The sequence below is a fragment of the Chrysochloris asiatica genome, unplaced genomic scaffold (genome assembly GCF_000296735.1).
Source record: "Chrysochloris asiatica unplaced genomic scaffold, ChrAsi1.0 scaffold00177, whole genome shotgun sequence".
In the NCBI taxonomy this organism is placed as follows: domain Eukaryota; kingdom Metazoa; phylum Chordata; class Mammalia; order Afrosoricida; family Chrysochloridae; genus Chrysochloris; species Chrysochloris asiatica.
The window spans coordinates 7,082,446-7,103,721 of record NW_006408695.1 but is presented as its reverse complement, the minus strand read 5'-3'; the positions used below and the strand labels follow the sequence as shown (position 1 = coordinate 7,103,721).

At 41.8% G+C, this 21,276-nt stretch overlaps 1 protein-coding gene across 1 annotated transcript in view; it reads right to left on the bottom strand.

The window, feature by feature from the left end:
• Positions 1–8,039: 8,039 nt before the first annotated feature.
• Positions 8,040–21,276, bottom strand: part of MASP1 (mannan-binding lectin serine peptidase 1 (C4/C2 activating component of Ra-reactive factor)) — a 108,913-nt gene continuing 95,676 nt past the window's right edge. The window contains exons 11-16 of the mRNA XM_006871889.1: positions 18,929–19,066; positions 14,707–14,820; positions 13,665–13,850; positions 11,098–11,165; positions 8,891–8,990; positions 8,040–8,230 (exon numbers count right to left, since the gene is read on the bottom strand). Of these exons, the coding sequence (XP_006871951.1) occupies positions 8,040–8,230; positions 8,891–8,990; positions 11,098–11,165; positions 13,665–13,850; positions 14,707–14,820; positions 18,929–19,066 (797 nt within the window). The remainder of the gene's footprint in view (positions 8,231–8,890; positions 8,991–11,097; positions 11,166–13,664; positions 13,851–14,706; positions 14,821–18,928; positions 19,067–21,276) is intronic.

Below are 21,276 nucleotides of genomic sequence, written 5' to 3'. Positions count from 1 at the left end.
ATGAAATCCGTCTGCTGTATGACAAGCTTTTGTAAGGGTTGGTGGGTGGCAGTTGTACTGAAGAAAGCTCTTTGACATGAGAGTCAGGCAACTTGGGTTTCAGCCATGGTCCAGCCATTATGTAGGCTGATGACCTTGGGTGGCTTTATCTTTTCCCTTCCTTAGGCCTCAATTTCCCATTTGAAAGATAAAGAAATAAGATTCAGAGCTCTTTCTACTGATTCAAGGCACCAACTCTCTCTCATCGCAACAACTCAGTCCTTGCATTGGAAAGAATCTTTCTTGCATGGGACATGGCATCTCATCAAGTCCTAGCAGGATGTGGACTTTTGTCTCTATTTTTTTTCCCCAGTGTGTTTGAAATATTTCATAATTTAAAAATGAACCTAAATAAAAAGACTTAGTGTGAGGCCCAGACTGCCAATATGGATTTGGACATTGGACAGGCAAACTCAGACCAAAGCGAGATGTCGGAGCTATTTAAAGGAGGGATTTTGTTGTTTTGAATTCTGTTGGCAGGACTGAGCCACATACGTGTTTAATAGGCATGGACTAAATAGAGCAGATAGTCCCATGAGATGGGCAAGGTAGACTAGTATCACAAGACAAGTAGATGCAAGGGGAGATGAGAGTCTTCTTCACTTTCAACATCAGTTAGCTGCTTCTAAGACCTCAGACCCAGGCTGCACCGCATTGTAGTCTTGGGTCCTCAGAACTTGTTCTGGCTAATGCTGATACATGAGTATGTTGTCATAGCAACCTTATACACAACAGAACAAAACGCTATCCAGTCCTGTGTCACCTTCACAATCATTGTTACGCTTGAGCCCGTTGCTGTTGACACTGTACCAGTCCATCTTGCTGGGGGTGTTCCTCTTTTTCACTGACCCTCCAGCACATGGGAGATATTTTAACCAGTTACTTTGCAGATGCCTCTACTTGGCTTGGCAGATGTGGGCAGGGGAGATGCATTCTAACCCAGATGCTTCTAGTTGGCCTCACAGATGTTGGCAGGGAAGATGTGTTCTAACTCCTGCTGACTGGGTCATTATTTAGCATGCTCGCTAAGGGCTATGTTGTTGTTAAGTACCGTGGAGTTAGTTCCGACTCATAGTGACCCTGCGCAGGATTTCCGAATCTTTACGGGAGCAGAAAGCCTTATCCTTCTCCTGCGGAACAGCTGGTAGTTTCGAACTGCCGACCTTGAGGTTAGCAGCCCGATTTGTAACCACTACACTACCAGAGCTCCTTGCTAAGGGCTATATCCAGGAAGGCTATGCCTTCCCCTTTTCACTAACAAGACCTTGTACTCAAACCTCATTCCTTTGCGGGGACTCCGTTGGAAACTTTGTGATATGTCTAGGTGTGAAGACTGTCCTGGCTCTTCCGCCTATAATCAGAAGTTCACTGGGACTTGAGCCTGCAGTTTTGCATCCATATAACATTTTTCTTATCTTCTTGAAAAAGACAAACACATACCAGATGCAGGAAATCATTGCAAAGACTGTTTGGCTTCTTTCCACAAGTTTGGAGAACTCTTTGGCTTCCTTGCTGATGTGGGCATGTTACAGAAAGAGCATTAGTCCTTTCAGATATCGGTCCCTGCCCTCTAACCCCTTAATAATTCATCCTGAGGTATTCTTAGACACTGGGGATCTGTGAAAAGTGACTCCTTAAGGCCCAGGAAGTGGATTCGTCCATCTCCACATTCCTGCCCTCATTCAGCACTGAAGGGTCATTGGCCTGAGGTTTTGTAGCTACTGTGAGTCTCACTGCCTTTAACCTTTTCTTCAGTTCACTTTCTGCATAAATGCCTCATTTGAAAAGTAAAGCTGATAACATCTTTTCTTGGTTAAAAAAATGTCAAACGTCTCTCTATTCCCAAAACTAAGTTTGGCATCGCAGGCTTTTCATGACCCTGTATATGCAGATCTTCCTGAATGGTATTCTTTTTCCTGCCTTGTCTTGCTCTCCAGGCTCACTTTACTACACACATTCACGGCCCTCTCCTGTCCATGCCTTCCCATATGCTATTCATGCATGCTTGGCCTGCTGGGATTTTCCTATCTGAAGTTTACCACTCCAAAATCAAAGACAAAGAACACTTTTATGTTCAGGATGCTACTGGATGGGCTCCAACCACTAACCTTTAGATTAGCTATTGGTGGATACAATGCAATCAATTCCAACTTGTGAGTTATTGCCCCATGTGATAGAGTAACTGCCCCATAGGGTTTTCCAGGCTATAATCTTTCTGGGAGCACACTGTCAAGCCTTTCTCCCTCAGAGCTGCTGGGTGAATTTGAACCACCAACTTTTTAGGTGGCAGTTGAGTGCTTAACCACTGTGCCACCAAGGCTTTTTTCTTTTAGGTTACTGATTGAGTGCAAATTGTTTCTGCCACCACAGGAATAATAGGACAGGGTATTTACTGACCTGAAAAACCAAAGGCATGCTTTTGTATCTATAATATAATCTTCCCATTAGAGTCTCTCTTTCTTCATGGTACAGTGATTTTAATTGAATACAGAGAAATTTTGATAAATGAAAACACAACTCACTAGAACCATCAGCGCATGAAAAACATACAAGCCAAACAAGAAGTTTTGACTCAACACAGATGTTTATTGGAACAAATGTGTACTCTCCCACAAGAACAACAGCTTCAGCTGCTAATGAAATCTGGACATGATCATTATTGTTAATAACAATACTCCTTGTATGAGATTATAGTTTTAGTTATACAAGCGATATTCTGTTGTTGTTTAGTGCTGTTGAGTCGGTTCTGACTCATAGTGGCCCGATGTACAACAGAAGGAAACACTGCCTGATCCTGTACCATTCTCACAATTGCAGTTTGAGTCCATTGTTCCAGCCACTGTGTCAATCAGCTCATTAAGGGGTTTCCTTTTTTTTGCTGATCCTCTACTTTAGAAAGCATGGATATCTTTTTATGGGGATTGTTGTTAAGTGCTGTTGAAGTGATTCTGACTCATAACGATTCTGTATAGGGTTTTCAAGGAGTGGCTGGTGGATTTGAATCACTGACCTTGTGGGTAGCAGTCCAATGCTTATCCTGTAGCAGCACATGAGAACTCCTTTTCTGGGATTGTTGGTGTTATTGTTGTTAAGTGCCGTTGAGTCAGTTCCGACCCATAGTGACCCTGTCCACGGTTTCTGAGGCTGTAAATCTATACGGGAGCAGAAAGCCTCATCTTTCTCCCGCGGATCAGCTGGTAGTTTCAAACTGCTGACCTTGCAGTTAGCAGCCCGATTCATAACCACTACACTACCAGAGCTCCTAATAACATGTCCAAAGTAAGATGAAGTCTTACCATCCTTAATTCTAAGGAGCATTCTGGCTGTACTTCTTCTAAGGCAGGTTTATTCATTCTTCTGGCAGTCCATGGTATGTTCAGTATTCTTCAGCACATAATTCAAATACATCAAGTCTTTTTTTGTTTTCCTTTTTTATCATCCAGCTTTCATATGCATATGTGGTAACCATAAATAACTATGGTTAAGGTAAGGCGCATCTTAGTCCTCAAAGTGCCATGTTTGCTTTGTAACACTTTAAAGCGGTCTATTGTGGCAGATTAGTCTAATGCAATGCATCATTTGGTTTCTTGACTGCTACTTCTATGGGTGTTGATTGTGGATCCAAGGAAAACGAAATCCTGGACAATTTCAATCTTCTCTGAGTTTATCAAGATGTTGTCTATTGGTCCAGTGGTGAGGAGTTTTGTTTTCTTTATTTTGAGGTGTAATCTCTACTGAAGGCTGTAGTCTTTAATCTTCATCAGTAAGTGCTTCAAGTCTTCCTTGCTTTCAGCATGCAAAGTTGTATCGTCTGCATATCTCAGGTTGTTAATGAGTTTTCCTTCAATCCTGATGCTATGTTTTTCTTCATATAATCCAGTTTTTCAGACTATTTGCTCAGAGCACAGATTTCAGAAGTAGGGTGGAAGGATACAGCCCTGTTGCCCAGTGGTGTCACTGAGGTTCCTATCAGGTGGTAGCTCATGGTGTCATCTCTAATTGACTCCCTCCCCCACCGGACTTCTTCCCACACCAGAACCATAAAGAATCCTTAGTAATGTTTACTATCAATTTTAATCATAGAACAGTATGTAAAATATAGTTGTAAAAGTTTAAACCTTAAGGTTTCTTAAGTGAACACTAGCAACAAAATTGTTTGGCAAAATATTTCTTTATTGAATTACAACATTATTAATAACTGAGCAAAAGCTTTTACAATTTTTTCCCTTCTTTTCCTTTAATTACTAGTTCATTATCAAAGAAGTTCTTGATAGAGGTTTACAAGTACTGCTTACCACAATAATGTAGCCAAAAGTCCAGAAGATTTGACAAAAATCAGTGACAATAAGAACAGCAGCAGATGAAAACAACAGCACATGCTTACAGCACTCGCTGGCATAGCCACATGATTTCAGGCATTCTTGTAATTGGATAAAAATGACAATTCTGATGTGAGCATGTCAGAAGGTTCACAAAGTACATTAGGAGAGAGATTTAACCTGGTAGGTATATTGATATATGTAAGCTAGTCTTATGAAAATATTTTTGTTGCTGTAACTGACTACAGGGATATTTTTATAAAAAACAATAAATTTCTGCTGAAACGCTGCACATTTCCCATACAGTCATTTTGATGTCACCTTCTTTGACAGTGTCATTCGGTGTGGCACACACACACACACACAGACCTAATGATGTCACTGCCGACATACACCTTTCCTGATTAAGCCACTCAGTATTCCCTTGCTCCATTCTAATGACTACCTCTTGGTCTATATACTGGTTCTGTGTGAGCACAAGTAAGTGCTCTGGAATTTCCATTCTTCACAATGTTACCCATAATGTGCTATGATACACACAATTGAATGCCTTTGTATAGTCAATATGTCACAGATAAATGTCTTTCTGGTATTCTCTGCTTTAAATCAAGATCCGTCTGATATCATCAATGATACTCTCATTCCATGGTCTGTTCTGAATTCAGCTTGAATTTTGGGCAGTTCTTTGTATTGCTGCAACCATTTTTAAATTACCTTTAGCAAAATTTTGCTTGCATATTAATGATATTGTTTGAGAATTTCTTTATTCTGTTGCATCTCCTTTCTTTGAAATGTGCACATATATTTATCTCTCAGTTAATTAGCTGTCTTTCCAATTTCTTAGCATAGATGAGTGAGAAGTTCCCGCATTCCATCCATTTTTCTGAAATATCTCAGTTATTATTCCATCAATTATTTTACCACTGTCTTCAGTGCTGCTTCAACTTCTTTCTTCAGTTCTATTGCTTCTTGATCATATGCTACCTCCTAAAATGGTTGAATGCCAACCAATTCTTTTTGATGCAGTAATTCTGTGTATTCCTTCCATCTTCTGAATTCTATATTCTAGGAAGATGGATTTTGGTTGGGAAGAAATCTTTCTAAGACACTGCATATTTGGAACAGGTTGCTTTTAGAACTACTGGTTTCCTCTCCTTAAAAATGTTCATGAATGAGGTTATAGTTAAATAAGGTGGTCCTACAGACACCCCTTCCTTCTGGTTTTGTTCTGTAAAATATTTGTTCTTGGACCTTAGCACCAGTGCAATGGCTAGCACTTAAATGTTTGTAGATCAAGGCCAAGTAGAAATACTATGGCCCACCTAGACATTTCCTCAGAGTAAAGATGAAATTTCAGTTGAGGAAGAATAACGTAGGTCCAGCTTCAAGTCAGTGATGGCACACAAATCCTGAGATTGCTTCAAGATTTGTTCAATAGTCGGAGCATAGGGTAAAATACTCTTCTAATGGTGCTGATGCTGTATCTGTTTCCAGAACCAGAGCATCAGTCTACTGGACATGTCATTGCTTCTGGGAGGAGTTGGTACAATTTGAGGAAGTTTGAGTAGACATTTATTTTTTTCTCCTTAGTCTCCCTTATGAAGTTCTCATCTTTCCTAACTTCTGCAAGTTTCAGCTCCAACACGATTTCCTCTAGGATAGCTTCCCGGATCCCCTGCCCTCCAGCACCTCTGTACTAGAATAGTCTTTCTTCCATCTCTATGCCTATGCAGGATTCATTTTGTTATACTTGGTAGTCACTTGTGCATGTGTCATTTCTTGTATTAGGAACTCCTGGAAAGCATGACTCATGCTTTTCTCATCTTGGTAGCCCCCATAGCTGTCAGTACAGCCTGGCACATAGGGATGCTAAGTTATTCTGTGAAAGAAGAAAGTATGGTGTCTTGGAATGCTTTGTAGCAATTCTAATACATTTCATCATGACTTTTCTTGAGTGTTGGCCTTCTTGACAAGTATTTAATGGAGTTACATACCACGGCCACCTTCCCTTTACAGAATCAGCAATAGGTCACAGAAAGGTAGACTGACTTGCTCATAGAACCAAGGATCAGTTAGCATGGAGGCAGGATATGAATTGCTGTCCCTGAATTTTCAGCCCACCACTTATTGTCTATAAGTTATCACTCCTCTATTATCTTCCTTTTTCAAGAATGACCCCATCAGCTGCGCTGCAGGTCAAGAGTTAAAATCCCTCATGAAGACCAATTTTGATAAAACTGAAGATGGGGGCATGGACATTTGATTTCTTAAAGGGCTTACACCTTGAAGCTATGGAGAGGATGAGGTCTCTGTAAGTTTCCTGAGAGAAGAAGTAGCTTTTAATGGGAGAGGCATTCTTTTTGGGAAACACTTATGACTTTGTCTGGGGTAGGGAGTACAAGGTAAAGAATGGGGATAGAGAGAGAAAGATAGAAATGATTCTTTGGAATCATCAGTAGACTTAGAGAGGGAGCACGCAGAAGACTGAGATCTCTGTCTCCCTTGTCCAGTCAGGTTCCCAGGAAGGAAAGGAAGCCAGGAAGTTCTACCTAGGACTAGGCAGAGATCCCTTGGCTAGCACTTTGCTTGGGCTTTGTCCTTGGGAACCTGGGTGTGGTGGATGGAGGTGGATATTACAGCAGTAGCAGCATTTTGTCAGCATCAAAACTTTTTGAACTTAGGTAATTTGCTTTTGATTCCTTTGGTTTTAACTCAACCTTAGCAGAGGAAAATGACCTCACTGCATCCTAGAGTGTTAGAGATGGATGGATCCTCTGAGATGAAAGGAAGGAACTTGTCTAGGGTCATACAGAGAAGTCAGTGAAGTACTAGTTCTAGAGCCAGGCATCTGACTTCCCAATGTACCATTCTCAGTCTCCCTTCCTGCCCCTGCTTCTTTCTGGCACTTTCACAACTTGGTATCTAGCTCATATTCATAACTACATCGTTATGGGACATGCCGTAGAACTAAGAACCTTGTCTCTTTCAACTTTTTATGGGGGTGTTGCTAGGGGTAAATCTGGGCTTGGCAAAGGTGGATGAGAGCACAGAAGTATAGAGAATTTAGAAGCAGATAGTCAAGGTTGGGTGTCTAGTTTGGCTCTGTAGGATAAGCACTGGACCTTAAGGTCAGCAGTTCAAACTCACCAGCTGCTCCTTGGAAACCCTACACACAGATGCTATGAGTCGGAATCGACTCAACAACACTTAACAACAACAACAGGAATTTGTCAGAAACCTTTGTCCAGTGGACCCACTGGTCTCCTTCTAAGTCACGTGTTATTAAGCACTTAGTTTGTGCAGTGAACTGTGTACTATGTTTATATTAATTAGTTTAATCCTCACCACAATTTTAAGAGGTAGGTAAGGCATTCCATTTCTATTTTGATGGATGAGGACACTGAGGTTCAAAGAGGTACAGTCATCTACCCAATGCTGCAAACTCAGGCCGTGATGGAGCCTGGGTTCACCCTTGAGTTCTGACCACTGCTGCTCATCTCCCTCTTTAAGGAGATTGAAGAGGAAACAGAGATAATTCTTTTAGCATCAAGTAATGAATGGACTGAATGGTGTGAGAGGTTAGGAGGCTGTGAAGGGGCAGGGACAAAGGCAGGAAGGGCCTTGTTTATTCTCCACTCTTGACTGATCACAGACTGGTGGTGCGGAGCTGATGAACTGAGCTCAATTCCTCACCCCGGTGACCATCTGGATCCAGTTCTTGTTGTGGTAGATGTAGGAATACACTCCATAGCGGTCTTTCTTTCCACAGTCATCGCCCCAAGACACCGTGCCCACTAGGTACCACTGGTCTTTCTCTCTATCCAGAGTCACCATGGGCCCTCCAGAGTCACCTGCACAGGCATCTTTTCCCCCTAGATGAAGAAAAGGTGCAGAGAAATTAAAATGTGTTCACTACTTCCAACACCAAAGTCTAAGGAGGCCTCCAAGTCTGATTTGTAGTTCAGTGATTTGGACACGAGAGGGCGCAGTAGACCGTTTGACCCAAACCTGGGCTCAGGTTCTAGGTTCGACTTCACAATTGAAATTGCTTTTAGCATCGTTCGGCTTCTGTCTTTTCAGAGGGGAAAAGTGGGGCTTGGGAAAGGGAATGATGGAAATGATATGCATTCAGTTACAGGACTTCTAGGTCCTGGTGTAGCTCTGTGGGTTAATGCGCTGAACTGTAAAGTCTGTTTGAACCGCAAGGTCGGCGATTCAAGCTCACCAGCCGCTCCTCGGAAACCCGTTGCCGAGTCACTGAGTCGGAACCGACTCGACGGCACTTAACAACAACAAGCTTAGAGTCAGGAGCTTTATGTTTGTGCTCAGAATCCTAATGTTCACTTTCTTCTAATTCTGCTTCTCCAATGGAAACGCCGCCCCATCACGTCCAAATCTTACCTCTTCCTCCTCCCTCTTCACCTTCCCGTACCAACTCCAAGATCTGCCCTCCCACTGCTGGGCTGTGCATCACTGTCCTGGGCGGGCGTTACTCCTGTCCTCTGCCACTCCTTTGCAGTCTCTTGACTTACCTTCCTTCTCCCCAGCACAAATCATGTCCTCCGTCACTTTCTTCTTGAGTTGTGCATAAGTCTCCCAGCAGGTGCGATGATTAACGATTGGGATTTCGATCTGAAACACAAGGACATTGTTGGCTCCCACCCGAGGCTGGGGATCCCCTGCTATAATGGTATTCCTGGAACTGGCTCCTCCCTACCGCTTCCTGAAGGAAGAAGCAAGGTTTACTTTAGAGCTGGTGAAGGAATACTGAATTGTGAAGCAGGTGAGCCCAGTTCTGGTACATTCTCAACCATGCACTTGCTGTATGACCTTGGGCAAGTCACTTGCCATCTCTGGGTCTCAGTTCTCCTATCTGTAAAATTGAGGTAAGTAATACTTGTCTAGGACAAACTATAAATATTAGGTAATTTAAGGGTTATCAATGCTTGTTTTGCAGCAAACATTTACTTGTATTGCTCTGTCGCACTACAGTGTAAACTTTTAAACACTGGGTCTATATCTTGTCCTTTTCTACTTTGCATATCTGGGAACATAGTAAGTATTCAGAGAACAGTAGATTTTTTTGTGTTTTAATTGAGATGGTAAATTTATACCTAAATGTGAGGTGTTGTGACTATAGGTAGTCCCCACACTAAGACTGAGTTTCATTAATAAATCTGTCTTTAAGTAAAATTGTACATAAATTGAAACAATTAGGAATGGTTCATATCAAACATTAGTCAAATGTATATATCTATGAGTATAAAGTATATAAACTTTTCTATGCATTAAAGAATTAAAGAAACACTTGCAGATACACTAAATCATCATTAACATAATAATACAATAGCAATAATAATGTTTTGCCTCAAAGTAGAAACTGATTACTATTATGAACCTTTGTAAGAGTGTATATACCTTGAATTTTCTATATAATAAACTTTATAGGGGTTGGTTTGTAACTGCAGACTGTACATAAGTTGGACATTCATAATTCTGAGACTGTCTATATTATAGTTCTTTGTTCAGTTTGGGGGTAAATGTTGGAGTAGAGAGCTAGAGTAAGAGGAAACATCTATGCCTCATTCAGCCACATCAAAAACTGGATGGTTCATTTGTCCCCAAAGTACAACTTCTGTTGACCCTTGCTGGGAGAAGACCAGAGACCATTCATATCTCTCTTGGCCCATAGCCTTCCCCAGATAAGTGAAGAGAGAAAGTCATGTAGCCGGGTTGAGAGGGCATATCCTCAGCAAATAGTCTGTCACCTGATTAATCTCTATTTATTGATCAGTTATCATTTAGGTGACACTTCCTCTGGGAAGCCCTCCTGGAACCCCAAGACGAGGCTAACCCTTCCAGTATATGATCCTGAGTATCCTTATCACATTTACCACATTGATAATTGCCTTGTGTCTCTCCCACTTAACTTTAGGCCCAAGGAGGCAGGGAACCAGATCCGTCCTTTGACTCTTCTAGCTCCTCTAGAAGCTAGTATAATATCTGCAAATTGGGAGGCAGCAAATAAACAACTAGGAGTTAGTGAATGAAGGAATGAATGGTTGTTCCAAATAAAAAAAATATTAAATATGTTAAAATGCCATGCAGAAGAATTTTGGAATCTGCTGTGTCAGTATAGAACCTGATAATGTTAGAGCTGGGAAGCCTAGAGAACATCTAGAATTGCCCCCTAACTTTGCAGTTTGATATACAATGGTCTAGAGAGGTAAAATGACTTGTTGAACATCACCCTACAAGTTGGTAGGAGCCAGGACTTGGAGCCAGGGATCCTGACTCCTAGTTCAACGTTCTTTTCTGAAATGATACTGAATATAGAATTCTAAATGCCACAGTTAAGTTGATTACTGCAAGAACTGTGTTTCACAGAAATTTGGCCCATTCTTGGCTAATGTGATATGCAAGTTGTCATGGTATATAGATGTATCATGATTCTTCAGAATATACAAGCCTGTTGTTTTCTGGGAGACTTTCCATAGATGAGACTTTCATAGCCTCTAGGAACATTGAGCAATGTTTAGAGATGAAAGTCTTATGACATTCATAGTAAACAGATCAATGTTGCTTGTGTTCAAAGTCCCAGGGAACTTGGGAGGTGAGTCTGGGATCCTGGTACTGCTACCCCCACCTAAGTCTTCAGATCCCTGAGGGGCAATAGGGAGCAAGAAGATCCAATGTTGGGCAGAAGACCATTATCCATAGGGTATAAATTGAACTTCACCTCCATCAGGGTCTCTGGGAACCTTTGCAAGAACTGCTTTCCCCAGCCACTCACGATGACCATGGCCCCTGGAGGAGAGATGATGAGAGGAGAGTGATGAGAGCAGAGAGACTGTCTGTAGGGGTTTTAGAGGAAAGGGTTACATCTTGCAACCCCATCATATTCTGCCTGTGGAGGAAGGGATGAAGATGGTCCTTAGATAAAGGCACCATGGTGGAGAGGAAAGACTACTGGGTCAAAGGAGCACTTGGTTCTATGAGAAATAACCTGGTTTATTTGTTTAGGTGTCTATTCTCTCGCATTTCTAACTAGCATGGAATATGGGCATCAAACCAGTTCTTCCTGGTTCAGCCATGTCAGGGAAATAAAACCAAAATGGACCCAAATTTGTAAAATATGGGTGTACCAGAATGGTAAATGGAACAGGAAAAACGATGGGTCAATGTCTTACTAGGAACTCAGTCTCCTTTTTAGAAAACAAATATAGCATGCACAGTGTGTAGTAACCAATTCCTTTGAATTGCAGAGTTGGAAACAATGGTACCCTGCTCAAAGTTGGTTGCTAAATGCAATGCTTTGAATGTGTGTCATTCTCTTGGTAATAATCCAATTTCCTGCATCAGGTTCCTCTTCCAAGTCTCCTATTCCAAGCCTTGACCCAAGATTTTTACTGTTCTAGTTTTAGTCCCACTTCACCTAAATTTAAAACATTGAGGGCTGTTCTGATTTCACTACATAAGCCAAGATTGAACGGGTTTGAACCAGTTTGAAGTCCTGCATGTGGACCCTTGGCTCCATCAGAGCAGTATTCTCATCTATTTTATTTATGGCTGTGTCTTCAAGTCTATAATAGTTCTGGTACATAGTAGATGCTCATTTAATAAATGCAAATATGAAGTTCAGTCTAGTCAATAATATTCCATGCTGTCTTTAGCAAGTCCTCTCGCCTCTATTTCTGAGTCTCAGTTTCTCTACCCGTAAAATGAGAAGGCTGGACTTGGTATCCTTTAAGACCCCCTCCAGCTCTGACATTCTAGCAGTCCATGAAGTTAGAAAATATGAGGGATGATATGGAAATGGATTGAGTGCTGACAGAGCAATTCTTTTTTGCATTTGAAAAAGAGACTGGATACTGAAAACGATGCTGGACTAAAAGTTGGAAGCCTGGCCTTAGATCTGCTTCTTACAGCCTATATGTTGGGTAAGTCCTTTCACTTCTGAGCCTCAGTATTCTTATTATCTTTAAAATGGGGCTATAATACCATCTCACAAGACTTTTACAAGTAGTGAATAGGTTAATGATGTGAAGCAACAGGCACATGGTAGGAAGATGACATCTGTTGAATCAGAGCCAATTATACCTATTGGCTTAGTTCCCCTATACACTGCTTAGATGGGCCATCTTTTACATCATCTATGAATTACAGGAAGTGAATTATGATATGACATTAAAGAATTGAGAACATAATGAAAAAGAATGAAACTGACATGGGTTAGACTCTTAATTTATATTGTTGTTTTGTTGAGTGCAGTTAAGTCAGTTCCGACTCATAGTGAAGCTGTATAGGTTTTTTGAGGAGCGGTTGGTGAGTTTGAATTGTGAAACTTATGGTTCAAACTGACCTTGTGGTTGAGTACTTTTCCTACAGCACCACGCTAGGACTTTATATTGGATATGTTTAAATATTATGTCATTTAAATGTCATAACCACTCCATGGGAATTACCTTTAGTTTGGAGATAAGGGAATTGAGGCTTGGTGGGGTTAAGTAACTTTCTCGAGATCATCCAACTAGGAAATGTCAGCACTGGGATTTACACCTATGCCATTTATTAAGTGATTATGCTGTTTATTAAGCGATTATCCCTCAGCTCCAAACCTACCCTTGCATACTCAACTTTGTGATGCTGGGGATGGGATTCTGAAATGGTGGTGTTCCCTTGCCAATTGGTTTCTTATGTGGAGCACTTTTAGGGCAATTGGAAGCTTGCTATTATTACTGTCATCATCCTAGAAATGTTTCTTAACCACAGAAGTTGGTTCTAGCTTCCAGCTATTTTCTGTAGCACCATGTGTTTGTATGGGACCTCTTCTGTAGATATCTAAGTGCCAGCTCCACAGATCCCCTTACAAGCTTCTAGGTCCTTTAACTTCAATATCTTCTTTTCTTATTCTCTCAGCCCTAGAGGCAGTGCTTTCTTCTGGTAGCTACTATATTACCAAAGAATTTTCCTTTTGCTTATTAATTGCTCTAATACTCTAAATGAAAATTTCTCTGTTAAAGTTACTAGTATGGTTTCCATTTTCCTAACTGGACTCTAGTTTATATAGTACTTAGTTCTGCTTATTTACTTCATGCTTACCACCACTTCATGCTCCCTTGGCAATATCTCTGACTTCGATGTTCTAGAGAAGGTGGCTAGGGAATCATGTAGACATAGTTTGCTGACTCCGTTTTATAACTACAAGCTATGTTGGTACCAGAGCTTCACCAACCCTGGAGAAGGACTGAATCACCAAGAGAACTCCGTGCTAAAACTCTTCAGAGGTCAGATCAGGGGTGATACCTTCCTCAGGAGGCCCCTCGGGCAGACAGATGGGCATCACAAAGTCGTCTAGTACTGGCCTCTTCAACAGCTCCACCAGACCCACATCATTTTCAAAGGTGGTAGGGTCATACAGGGGATGGAGTACGATAGTTTTGACCATGAGATGCTGTTCCTTTTCATCTGATCGGAGTCTCCAATGCTTTCCTGGGCAAGAAGAAAACAGGTGAGGCATAGGAGTAGTGGGAGAAAAGGTCATCTCTTATCCCCTGTCTGCCCCTGTTCCATCCAGTCCATGTGTCCAATTTGACTGTTCTCACTGCTCTTCATCTACCTATTGGCCATTACCTGCATATTTTCATGGGTTCCTACCTTTGTCTTTCCTCAGGAGATGATCTCTTTACTTTGTAAATTTACATACAAGTTCAAACCTTCTAATCACACATCAGTGCCTAGTTCATATGTTGCCTCCTCCATGAAGTTGCTCATATTTTTTAGTTAGGTTCATCAGTTAGATAGCTTTCCCTATGAACTCCTATGCCACGTATCTATTTTTTCTCTTACAGAAGTTACTATTTCCTACTTCATATTAGAGGTATCTGTGCTTTTATTTCTTTCTTGGACTATAAGTTCTTTGAGCAGAAATCAAATGATTGTATTTCCAAGGTCTGGAACAGTGTCAGTAGCTAAATGTATATTGAACAGTGTTGAATCAGTGGCTGCTCTTGCTTTTCTAAAGGAGAATGAAAACTTTGACTTCATGTTTATGAGCCGCTTGAAACTGTAGATTCATAGAAACCGGATGGAGTTTTGGAAATTACTTAGATCGGGCTCCTCATTTAACATTGTGAAAATTAAGGTTAGATTTCAATGTCTTACTCATGGTCACATTGTCTGAAAATCATAGATTTAGACTTAAAATCAGGTCCCTGGATTCCAGCCCTGGGGTCCTTTTCATCTGGCTTCCTTCCTTGATGAGTGAGAGAATATGCCTTGGAAAATAACAGTAGTGGCACCCTAGATCCTTGCCCTGTCTTTAGTAACCTGTTTTCCCTTTACTCACCCAATATGATTTTGAAGTCAGAAGGTCTGAGCAAGTATGAGCCATTTAGAATTGGGTCCTCTGGATCAAGTGCTTGATGGAGGCAGTGAGCAGCGGTCACAATCCAATCGGTGCCTGGAGAACAAAACACACACATTGTCCGGCACCACCCCATCCTTCTTCTCCTGTCTCCAGGTGTGGGCCTTCAGAGTAGTCCAGGGCATCCTCAAGACCCTGTAGATTCCATATTCTTATCGATGATATTTTATGGCCTCACCTCTAACACTTACATGATCCTATTCTGAAGATGAGGAATTGAAATAAGATTCTATCTGTCTGTCTCAACCCAGGCCAAGAATAAACCCTTTAAAGAGGCTTTTCAGGGCTCCCTTCCACTCTTGGGGTTGGTGAGCTCTACACAGCCCAGGAGTTTCCACAATTGTTGTGTTCACTCTCTGCCTCTCAGGGCTGGACACAAAGTGTGGTCAGTGGACCAGTAGCAGCAGCATTGTTTGAGCGCTTGTGTGAATTATAGAATATAGACCTCTTGAACCACAATCTGCATTTTAACACGATCCCAAAGTAATTCCTATACACATTAAGGTTTTAGGATCACCATCCTAGCATGGTGCTTCTCAGCTCTCGCAACATATTAGAATCACATTGGGAATTATGAGAAAACAAAACAAGACAAAAACCCCTGTATCTTAAACCATTTAAATCATGGGTGTAGGGCTCAGGCACAAACATATTTCAAAAGTTCCCCAAGTGAGGAACTGCTGCCAGGATTGAAAACTACGATTCTGATCCACCTCTCATTTTATAGATATGGACTGAGGCTTGCAGGAAAGCAAGGAGGTCAGCAGCTGGCTACTCAGCAGGTTAGTGGTAGGGCCAAGGACAGATCCTGGGTCTCCTTATGGCCAGCTTGTGTATTTCTTATGTCTCAGCTATCTTCTTTTCTTGGACAGGTCCATTCCTAGTCCTGCCCTTAGTTTACTACAGGCTTAAATTAAGTTCATTGTTTAGGTGGAACAGATGGCAAGCCAGTAGGTAGTGAGCCCAGATGCATAACCAGAATAAGCTGTAGGATAAGCACTGGATTGCAGACCGCAAGGTGGGTCATTCAAACCCACGTGCCACTCCTTAGAAACCCTGTACATGGTTGCTATGAGTCAGAATTGTACACTTAACAACAGCAGGACTTTGGGATGGGGCATCAGTTCAAAATTCAGAGTCCAGGGTAGAAGCACCTTTCTGGAGTAGGAGGTCCAGGCTCCATTTGATTCTCTAAGGAACAACTATGTCCTTTGGCTACAAGTTTCTGAGTAGCCTCCAACTAAGCCCTCTCTACTTCCCCTGTAAGGCATTTCTGGAGATTATTAGCCATAATTTTCCAGGTGTGCTAAGACACTCAGGTTAGGAGAGCCTGACTCAGAACAGGGCTTGGAGCTATTTAGATGAATTCAGGTTTGTACCATGGGAATTCTAGCTCTGCAAATACTGAACCCATGAGCCAGTTTCCCTCAACTCAGGCCTCATTGGGCATTCAAATAGTGCTTCCCCTCCTTCTGCTCTTCTTCAGTTCCTCTCTGTGTTCTCAGCCCTCTCCTTCCTCTTCTCCTTTCCTTCATCTACAAGACTGAACAAAAGGAGGAGAGAGATGATAAATTAGGAGTGCTGTGAGGAGAGGGAAGTGGGTAGGAACTTTTAGGTTGTCTCAGGGTAGAGAAGTGGGCTTTCAACATCTTTCAAAACATAATAGGGAATAAACATGCAATAAATACAAATAAGAGTTGAACATTAAGGAACTTTAAAGATCAAAGCTAAAGAAAACTAGTTTAATTCTTAAAACTGAGGGCACATAATTAATATCTTTTACTTGTCTTCTAACAAAGTTTAAAATGTCTGATGAATTGAAGTTTTTACTTCCTTTCCTTCTTCCAATTTCCTCTTCCTCACCCTCTGTTTTTTTGTTTTTTGTTTTTTTCCATTTTGCCTCCTTTCTCCTTTTCTGTCTTTCCTCTCTTTTGGATTTCTCATGCCATACCAGTGTCTCTTCCACAAGTCATATTTCCTTCTATTTTTTCCTTATTCTTTCTCCAGTGTACCCCTGCCCCTAACCCATCCTTTCATTTTCTAGACTTTTATAATTTTTCTCTGTCTCCTTTTCGTCCTGTCTGTCTTTCTAATTCTGTTTCTGTTCCTCTTCATTTTCTTCTCATTCTTGTTCCTCTCCCTTGTGCTGCTCCCTTCTGACTTGTCCTCAGCCCTAACTCATCACACCTCCTTCCTTTTAACAGCTGTATTTCTTGCCTCTTTGAGAGGCTTCCTCCAAAGAATGGGAAGGTTCATTTCTCTGTTTTGGGGAATATAAGGATCCATTCCTTGCAAAGGAGGGCTTATGTTTGATTGTTGTTGTTGTTGTCAGGTGCCATCGAGTCGGAACCGACTCATAGCGACTCCATGCACAGCAGAACGAAATAATGTCCAATCCTGGGCCAACCTCACTACCACTGCCACACTTGAGTCCATCAATGATGCCACCTGGCCAATCCATCTCATTGGGGGTCTTCCTCTTTTTCTCTGACCTTCCACCTTACCCAGCATGACATCCTTCTCCATCGACTGTTCCCTTCAGGCAATATGTCCGAAGTATGAGAGATGAAGTTTAGCCATCTTGGCCTTCAAGGAGCACTCTGGCTGCACTTCTTCCAAAACAGATGTATTGGTTCTTTTGGCAGTCCATGGCACTTTTAGCATTTTCCTCCAACACCACAACTCAAAGGCATCAATTCTTCTACGATCTTCCTTATTCACTGTCCAGCTTTCGCATCCATATGAGGTTACTGAAAATACCATGGCTTGGGTCAGGCACACCTTAGTCCTCAAGCTGACATGTCTGCTCTTCAATACTTTAAAAAGTTCCTGTGCAGCAGATTTGCCCAATGCAATACGTCGTCTGATCTCTTGACTGCTGTTTCAGTGAGTGCTGACAGTTGATCCAAGAAGAATGAAGTCCTTGACAACTTCAATCTTTTCTCCATTGATAAGAATGTTGTTTATTGGTCCAGTGGTGAGGATTTTTGTTTTCTTGACATTGAGATGCAAGCGATACCGAAGGCTGTGCTCTATGTTTGATTGGTGATTCACAAATTTCTGGGTGGCCTGACTGCAGCTCTAGCCTGGAACTCGGTCTCTTCAAGGGATTCCTGACATGAACTGTCTACACTGTGGCAGAGGCTGTGCTGAGTGAGAGGCGTACTGACAGCCCCAAGCTACCAAGACAGAGGTGGACTGATCCCAGCCTTCTTCCTCTGCAGCGGGATGCAATCAGAAACGGGGCTGGACTCTGAATTGCTATTCCTTATTCTTAGGACATTAGAGCTGAAATCATCTGGACTAAAGTACTCATTTCAAAGATGGATATCAAGGCTCTGAAAGGCCCAAGATCATGGTCAGTGAGTGGCAGCGAGAGCCATCAGTCATTCCTTTCTTACCCTTGCTCTCTACTCCACCCACATTCAATCCATCACAAAGCTCTCAGTCCTATTTCCTAATATTTAAAAATCTCTTTATTTTTGCTCTCATTTCTCCAAAGGCTAATTACTTCTTTCCTCACTATTGCAATAGTCACCTCACTGAACCCTTGGCCTTTGATTTATGCTTTTTTTTTGATCCATGTTCCCTCTGAAAAGAATTTTCCAAAACATGCTTATTCATCTACAGTAATATTCAGAATAAAATCCAAATTCTTAAACATGACATTCAAGGTCTTTCTAAATCTCCCTTCCCTGACTTTCCCAGGCAGCAGTTTCGTAGTTTTCCCTTCCCAAACTGTGGCCCACCTTGCCCTTGAACTTCTGTCATACATGAAGAATGTTGCTGTTGTTAAGTTCTGTTGAGTCGGTCCCAACCCATAGCGACCCTGTACAGGGTTTCTGAGGCTGTAAATCTTTACGGGAGCAGAAAGTCTCATCTTTCTCCCATAGAACAGCTGGTAGTTTTGAACTGCTGACCCTGTGGTTTGCAACCCGATTCGTAACCACTATGCTAATTACTGTTATATTTAATGTTTGAAGGTCTGACTCCCTGACTTAGTCCTTCCTAGAACCACAATACATTCTGGACTCTGATACTGGTGTGGAGAGTGATTCTCTATGAAGATATCTTGGTTAATTTCCAACAATAGGTCTCAGGTACCATAGCATCTATCTCACCCTCTAACCTTCTACCTCCTTACCTAGAAGGGTGCCCCCACAGAAGGGTTGTCCTGTCAGGTGTGCTAGCATGGCAATCCAGGGGTTGGTGCCCTTCTGGACCTGGCGTCCATTGAAGATCCTGGATATCAGCTTCCGGGAGAACTTAGGGTGCCCACACACTGCAGCCAAGGAATAGAAGGATAGGTCATTCTGTGTTTAATCTTGCTTTTTGCCAGAGCTACTAGCTTCTCCAACCTTTGCATTCCAATCACCAGTAGTTGATCATTACTGATGATTGGAATTCAGAGGTTGGAAACAAAGAGAAAGGATCAGTAGCTGGAAAATATGGCCTTGGTGATAGAAATGATGCTAGAGATCGCCTGATGGAATTCTGCAATATCAATGATTTGTACACTTCAAATACTGTTTGAACTGCAAGGTCAGCAGTTCAAGCTCATCAGCTACTCCTTGGAAACCCTATACAGGGTCTCTATGGGATGGAACCAAATCAACAGCACTTTAACAACAACAACAACAATCTTTATAGAGGAGTCCTGGTGTGGTGCTATAGGATCAGCATCGAGCTGCTGACCACAAGGTTGGTGGTTCAAACCCACCAGTCGCTCCTTGGAAACCCTATACTATGAGTCACTGTGAGTCAGAACTGACTCGAGGCACAAAACAACACAACAACAATCTTTATGGGAGCAGATGATCAAGTGTTTTCTCCTGCAGAATAGCTGGTGGATTTTAACTGTGGAACTTTCAGTTAGTAGCTGAGTGCTTAAACACTGCACCACAAGGATGTCATTAGTCATTTTTGTTGTTTTTACGTGCTGTTGAGTCTGTTCCAACCCATAGTGATCCTGTATAGGGTTTCCGAGGAGTGACTGGTGGGCTTGAACCTCCAACCTTGCAGATCAAACCGACTTTTCAGTCAAGCTCATTAACCCACAGCTCCATGAGAAATACAGATCAAAACCACCGTGAGATATCACTCCCCACCCACTGTTGTTGTTGTTAAGTGCTGAGTCAGTTACAACTCATAGCAACATTGTATTGGATTTCTGAGGAGTGGCTGCTGGGTGTGAGCCACTGATCTTGCTACTAGTAGACTAGTGCTTACCCTATAGCATCACACCAGGACTCCAGGGGTAGCAATAACAATTTTTTTTTTTTTTAGTAAAAGACTACTTTCCACAAGGTTTCACCATTTTCATGGCCACCAGCAATGAACAAAGGTTTCAATTTTACCACATCCTTGGTGATATTTATTATTTTACTTAAAAACATAATTGTTATAGCTACCCCTAGAGTCCTGGTGTGGTGGTGTGGGCTAATGTGCTGGACTGTAAGGTTGCTTTGAACTTCAAGGTGGTGTCTCCAGCTCACCGCCGCTCCTCAGAAACCATATACAAGGTTGCTATGAGTCGGAACCGACTCAAAGGATTAACAACAGCAACAACAATAAACCTTGACAACTGAGTGTATAGTTTTTACCATTGTTGTTGTTATGCACTGTTGAGTTGGTTGACTCATAGTGACACTGGATAGGGTTTCTGAGGAGAAGCTGGTGAATTTGAAACACTAACCTTTCAGTTCAAACCGACCTTGCAGCCCGTACATTATCCCACAGTGCAACACTGGGACTTCAGTTTGTACCATAAGCCATAGAAAAGGGAGAATTCCGAATATGGTGTAAGGGATGCTTTCTGACTCTCAGGAAAGAGATAAAAAGCCTTTCTTGTCGGGAAGAAGAGAGAGGGAGACAGGTATTAGAGAAGTTAAACACAAGCATGGGACCCGCTCCCCAGTCTTTCCTCAGAGCTGAATATAGAGACTTGGTCCCTGTCCTTGAGTAGCTTACAGTCTGGACACATTCACCTGGAATCTTCTGGCATTTGACACGTTGGCTACTTAGTCCCACTTGATACCTTTCCTTCCTTAAATTCTGAAGCACTTCTCTTCTTGACTTTCTAACTTTATTTTTGGCTTCCTGTCCTCCCCCACATTACTTGGGCTTCTCTTTTTGTAAGAATTCCTGGTGGTGCCGAAGTTTAAATATTGTGCTTATAAATAAAACTGGATATATTCTTAGAACATATCCAGATCAGTCATAAGATACAACGCTGTCTGTGGTAGGGTAATATCCGTGCACCTACGGGGAAGACCATTTAATACCACTAATATACAAATATACTCACCAAATGCTAAAGCCAGTGAGGATGAAATAGAAGAATTCTACCAACTTCTTCAATCTGAAATTGATCAAACATGCAATCAAGATGTATTGATCATTACTGGTGACTGGAATGCAAAGATTGGAAGCAAAGAGGAAGGATCAGTAGTTGGAAAATATGGCCTTAGTGAAAAAAAATGATGCTGGAGA